The sequence below is a fragment of the Monodon monoceros genome, unplaced genomic scaffold (assembly GCF_005190385.1).
Source record: "Monodon monoceros isolate NGI ecotype Baffin Bay Population unplaced genomic scaffold, NGI_Narwhal_1 Super_Scaffold_1, whole genome shotgun sequence".
Lineage (NCBI taxonomy): Eukaryota > Metazoa > Chordata > Mammalia > Artiodactyla > Monodontidae > Monodon > Monodon monoceros.
Window position 1 is genome coordinate 48,230,252 of NW_021703765.1, and position 6,000 is coordinate 48,236,251.

Below are 6,000 nucleotides of genomic sequence, written 5' to 3' on the forward strand. Positions count from 1 at the left end.
GCCACCAATCTACTCTCTGTCTCTAGATTTTCCTATTCCAGACTTTTATATGAATGGAATCATGTACGTGGACTTTTGGGTCTGGCTTCTTTCAGTTAGAATAATGTTTTCAGGGTTCATCCAAGTTGTAGCCTGTGTCAGTACTTCGTTCCTTTTTATGGCTGAAGAATATCCCATCCTATGGATATACCACATTTTGTTTATCCATTCATCAGTTGATGAACGTTTGAGCTGTTTCTACCTTTTGGCTATTAGGAATAATACTACAAACATTCATATACAAGTTTTTGTGTGAACATGTTTTCATTTCTCTTGGTTGGTATATATCTAGGAGTAGAATTGCTGGATCATACGGTAACTCTGAGGAACTGGTAGACTTTTTTCCAAAGCGACTGCACCAATGGGACTTCCCTGGTGGTCCAGTGGTTAAGGCTCTGCTTCCACAGGTTGGGGAACTAAGATCCCACGTGCTGTGCGGTGCAGCCAAAAAAAAAAAGTGACTGCACCATTTTACATTCCCACCAGTGTACGGAGGTTTCAGATTCTCCACACCTCGCCAACACTTGTTATTATTTGACTTTTTGATTCTAGCTATCCTAGTGGGTGTGAAGTGGTATCTCATTGCAGTTTTTTTGTTTTATTTTGTTTTTTCGGCCACACTGCACAGCTTGCGGGATCTTAGTTCCCCAACCAGGGCTTGAACTGGGCCACGGCAGTGAAAGCACCAAGTCCTAAGCACTGGACCACCAGGGAATTCCCTCATTGCAGTTTTGATTTGCATTTCCCTGATGACTAATGAATTTGAGCATCTTTTCATGCACCGATTTGTGTAACTTCTTTGGAAAAATGTTTATTCATATCCTTTGCCCATTTATTTCACTGGGTTATTTGTATTTTTATTATCGAATTATAAGAATTGCTATATATTCTACAAGTCCCTTATATATTCTACAAGTCCCTTATCAGATGTATGATTTGCAAATATTTTCTCCCATTCTCCAATCTGTGTTTTTGCCTTTCTTGATGGTATCCTCTGAAACACAGAAGTTTTTAATTTTAGTAAAGTCCAATTTATCTATCTTCTCTTTTGTTATTCATACTTTTGGTGTCATAGCCAAGAAACCATTGCCTAACCCAAGGACCTGGAAATTTACACCTATGTGTTCTTCTGAGAGTTTTATAGTTTTAGCTCTTACATTTAAAAGGTCTTTTATCCATTGAGTTAAGAGTTAATCTTTATACATGGTGTGAGGTAAGGGTCCAACTGCATTTATTTGTATATGGCTCTCCAGTTGCCCCAGACCATTTGTTGAAAAGATATTCTTTCCCCCATTAATAGTCTTGCCACCTTTATTGAAAATTAGGTGAAGGCAGATACATGGCATATTTCTGGACTCTTAGTTCTGATTCTTTGATCTGTATGCCTGTCCTTGCCTTGTGCTTGTAACCACACTGTCTTGATTACTGTTGGTTTGTAGTAAGTTTGAAATTGGGAAGTGTGAATCTTCCTACTTTGTTCTCGAAAAAGAAGATTTGGGCTATTCTGGGCCCCTCGCAATTCCATGTGAATTTTAGAACAGCTTGTCTTTCTACAAGGAAGTCAGCTGGGATTCTGATAGGGATTGCATTGAATCTGTAGATCAACTTTTTAAATTTTTGTTCCATGAGCATATGTCTGTAGTATAATATACTTTATTTAGAAATCATTTTTAGTAAAAAAGAAGTGAGACCATGAAGCAGTTTTTAAACTTGTTCTAAACCTGTTTTAAATACTGGAAAACTCAGCATGTCTGGAACTTCGTAATCTGGAAGTGTCCTACCTTCTACTTGCCAGTGTAGAAGGTCCTAACGAGGTATAAGGGTTAAGTGTGGCTTTTGTGTCGTAGAAGTTACGAAGAAGTTCCTTACTTAGTTGTCACTAAGTTGTAACTAAAAATACAAAATTTTGCTTACCCTTTTAGGTTTATTAATTTTGTGAAAAACTACAAGAATCCAAATCTGACCATTTCTTTTAAGGCTGAACGAAGTATTGAAGATGAAATAAACCGTGAAAGTAACAGTGATGTCTTCACTGCTCTCATCAGCTATGGCATCATGTTTTTATATGTTTCCATAGCCTTGGGGCGCATCAGAAGCTGTAGCGGGTTTCTGGTAAGTGGGGTGCGTAGGTGTGTGTGTGCATGTGTGTGTGTGTGTGTGTTAGAGGGAAATGACAGTACACAGCGTGATGGCATGTTTTTGCCTCTGCTTAATCCTAATTCATTATGTTCAAAACTACCTTAAATTGTCCTGTGTTTTACTTGTTTGTCACATTTTCTGCTTCCTGCATCTGTTTTCTTCAGTTCCAATTTCTTATCTTCAACTTAAAGTTTATTTCACATAATCCAGTTTTTTTTTCTAACTTGCCATCACCTAAGAATGTAAGCTGATAAAATATGTTGCTAGGGAAGACCTAGACAACTTTTCATATCTTCTCTCAAACCGGGAACCGTATTTTTAAATCTAGATGGGCAATATCCAGGTAAAGAGGTGAAAATGAGGACCTTTTAGGAACAGGACAAAAAACACCCTAAATGAGGATTTATGTCTTTGTGGCATCTCCAGGTGGATTCGAAAATCTCCCTGGGCATCGCGGGCATCCTGATTGTGCTGAGCTCGGTGGCGTGCTCCTTGGGCATCTTCAGCTACATTGGGATCCCCTTCACCCTCATTGTGATAGAAGTCATCCCGTTCCTGGTGCTGGCTGTGGGAGTGGACAACATCTTCATTCTGGTCCAGACCTTCCAGGTGCATTTCAGAGTCTCACAGAGTCTGACCAAGTACCAGGCTCCACATACGGCTGTTCAGCTCCATGTGGAGTATTTGAGTGTGACACGTGGAGACTTCGTTTCCGTTCCTCTGTGTTGCTTATTGGTGCCTGAAACTTGTTCTGGACATTTTGAGACCAAGAAGATTGAGACCAACATTCTCTTTGGTTGGTGGCATAGATATAAAGTGAGAATTTGGTTTTAAAGTATGTGCAACATGTGTGCAAAAAGGGCTAACACGCTTGTAGAAAATATTTTGGGCACAACAGCTATTAAAATGATTCTCAGTATAGTGTAGAAGAATGAGGGATTTGTCAGAGGTGCCACTAAAAGGCAAAAGGTCAACACAGGACCCACTGATGTAAAAAATGATGTCAATCCGTTGGTTCTCCCAGGGTCCCTTGTCCTGTAGCGCTTACCTGGGCAGAGACCCAGTGGCATGTAGGAGTGTTATTTAAAGGTCCAGCCACCTGCAGCCTGCGTTGCTTGTACTTTCCTGATAACCTGATTCAATCCTTCCTTTAGATTCTCACCTGTTACCTGGCTCTGGGCTTCAGAAATATCCCAAATGAATCAACATGAGAAGTTTGGGGTCCTCACCGCTTTATTGTATAAAGTTCACAAACAACAAGTAGATGCTGCTAATCATTATTTTTTACCATCGGGTTAACACAAGGCACCAAAGAAGCAAAGAGGTGGCACTGTAATTGAGAAACTTTAATGTCGCGTGTTTAACTTTTTTTTTTTTTTTTTAAGAGAGATGAACGTCTCCAAGGGGAGACGCTGGACCAGCAGGTGGGCCGGGTCCTCGGAGAAGTGGCTCCAAGTATTTTCCTGTCGTCCTTTTCAGAGACGGTAGCATTTTTCTTAGGTAATTACTCTTTGAATCTGCCAACCCTGAGGTTTGCCGAGCCTGGGTGTATCAGTATATGACCCTTTGCGCTCTTTTTTAAGTTTTATTCTGTGATTGGAAAGTATCAGAGTGGACCACGAGAAAAATTGGTGGCAGTATCTCAGATGCCATTAGCAAGTGTCTTCTTTTTTTTAACTACATTATTTATTTATTTTTAATTTTTAATTTCTTAAAATTTTGGCCACACCACGTGGCATGCAGGATCCTAGTTCCCCCACCAGGGAATTTCCAGCAAGTGTCTTCCTTCTCACATTGTTTCAGGACGGTGTTGATGCTGGGGTTCAGATACCTAGGACTCCTGCCCCTGCCCGTTTAGGGCACCCATGGCAAGTGCTGGGGTTTGAAAATAGCACTCTTGAAGGACAGCCACAGGGTCCTTCCCGTCACAGCACTCTCGGCAGCAACTCCAAAATCACAGGCGTTAGCTCGCAAGGTGTTTGCCACTGTTCCGAAAGGCAGTCTCCCCGCCTCTGCACACACATTTCACTGGGAAGCAGCCTCGTCAATGAGCAGAAGTTCTTCAGTCTTCCCTCAGTACAAGGAGCCAGAATAAACTGGCACAAAACCCAGCACTTCTGTATTCCTTCATGTGGAGAAATCAGTAGTCTTACTAGCAGGGCACTGCCCACCCCCATGTCTGGCATGTAGTAAGAGAAAACTGATCACATCCTCTGCAGAGGGCGCTGATTAGAATCGCCCAGTAAGTCCAGGGAAGACACACGATCCGTGGGTCCCAATGGAAATGCCTGCAGGGGCCACCAGGTCATCTTACAAGGGGCCATGGGAGGGACATTGTAGGTGTGGTCTTTGGACACAGACATGCCGTTATCATAGATCATCCCCCATCTCCACGAAGCAGTGCACTGTGAAACAAACCTGTGGCTCTTGTGTTTCTCTTTATGGATACAGATGCAAAACAGTTACTTTCTCTCTTTCTATTATAAAAAAAAAAACCGGTGCAAGTGTGTTGGTGATAGCAGCTGACCCTGGGCCTCAAGGTTGGAGTGACTTTGGGGGGACAGGAGGAGCAGTGGGGACCGTGGCACCCAGAGTGTGGGGTCCCATCTGCAAGAGGCAGCTATGTGTTGCTGGCCCAGTGCTGCCAGGTCCAATTTTTTTCTCAAGCGACGCTATGAATCTAGATTTTTTTTCCTCTCAAGTGACACTGTGAATCTCATTGTTAACTATTGGCTATTTATTTTTTAAAAACTGTTTTTAAATTCTAAAATGGGTTTCTATATATCTGGCCCATGGGCAGCCAGTTTTCAGCTTCTGAGTCTTAGCCTGGAGGACGCTTGGAGCATCCTCATTTGTAACTAAACCGAGAGACTGACTGGATATATAATAGCATATGGGAAATACCATCCCTCTTGTGGACTGAAGCGTAGCAGGTACTATAAGAAATGGCCTGTGTTAATGGATCTCAAATGTGAAAGTGCATGCATTTGCTTGGAGAGCTTGTTAAAGTATAGAGTTGGGATCATAGAATTCTGAACAGCAGAATTGGGGTTGAATTCCCATTGTCTTGATAAAGTAGGAGGGGGCCCGGTCCCTGGAACGTACATTTTAACCTCGCCAGGTGGTTCTGGTGTGACACCCGCAGATCGTGCAGAGTGCCTTTGGGTGGGAGGATTGGGGGGATTCTTCTTGTGGGATTGGCCTGCTCTGGTGCCACGTGTTCATACATGCACGTGCCTGTGAGGCCTGCTGAGCCCTCAGCTGGGAAGGACGTGGCTGCTCTCTTCTCCCCACAGGAGGCTTGTCTGTGATGCCGGCTGTGCACACCTTCTCTCTCTTTGCGGGGATGGCGGTCCTCATTGACTTCCTCCTTCAGATTAGCTGTTTTGTGAGTCTCTTGGGGTTAGACGTTAAGCGGCAAGAGGTAAGTTGTCATCAGGCGTGCAGCCTGTTTCATTTGAGTCTAGAATCTAGATGAGGCGGCTGGAGGGTGACCTCTGTTCCTCTTCATCCCCTCAGAAGAACCGGCTGGATGTCCTCTGCTGTGTCGGGGGTGCGGCAGACAGAGCAGGCATCCAGGCCTCGGAGAGCTGCTTATTCCGCTTCTTCAGAGACGCCTATGCTCCACTTCTGCTTAAGGACTGGATGCGGCCCATTGTGGTAGGAGCCTGTCTGTGGTTTTTCTCCCCAAAGTTGTCACATGCCTTCTAAGAAATCAGAGTGCTTGGGAAGGATTCTGACAGCTGTTAAGTGTGTGTGTGTGTGTGTGTGTGTGTGTGTGTGTGTGTGTGTGTGTGTGTGTGTGTGTGTGTGTGTGTGTGT

The 6,000-nt window shown here is 43.5% G+C and overlaps 1 protein-coding gene across 3 annotated transcripts in view; it reads left to right on the plus strand.

Annotated features, from left to right (window-relative positions):
* NPC1 (NPC intracellular cholesterol transporter 1) overlaps positions 1 to 6,000 on the plus strand; it is a 47,594-nt gene that overhangs the window by 31,621 nt on the left and 9,973 nt on the right. For all 3 annotated transcript variants that reach the window (XM_029220802.1, XM_029220808.1, XM_029220815.1), the window contains exons 12-16: positions 1,962 to 2,151; positions 2,605 to 2,787; positions 3,564 to 3,678; positions 5,475 to 5,602; positions 5,698 to 5,838. In XM_029220802.1, coding sequence (XP_029076635.1) covers positions 1,962 to 2,151; positions 2,605 to 2,787; positions 3,564 to 3,678; positions 5,475 to 5,602; positions 5,698 to 5,838 — 757 coding nt within the window. The remainder of the gene's footprint in view (positions 1 to 1,961; positions 2,152 to 2,604; positions 2,788 to 3,563; positions 3,679 to 5,474; positions 5,603 to 5,697; positions 5,839 to 6,000) is intronic.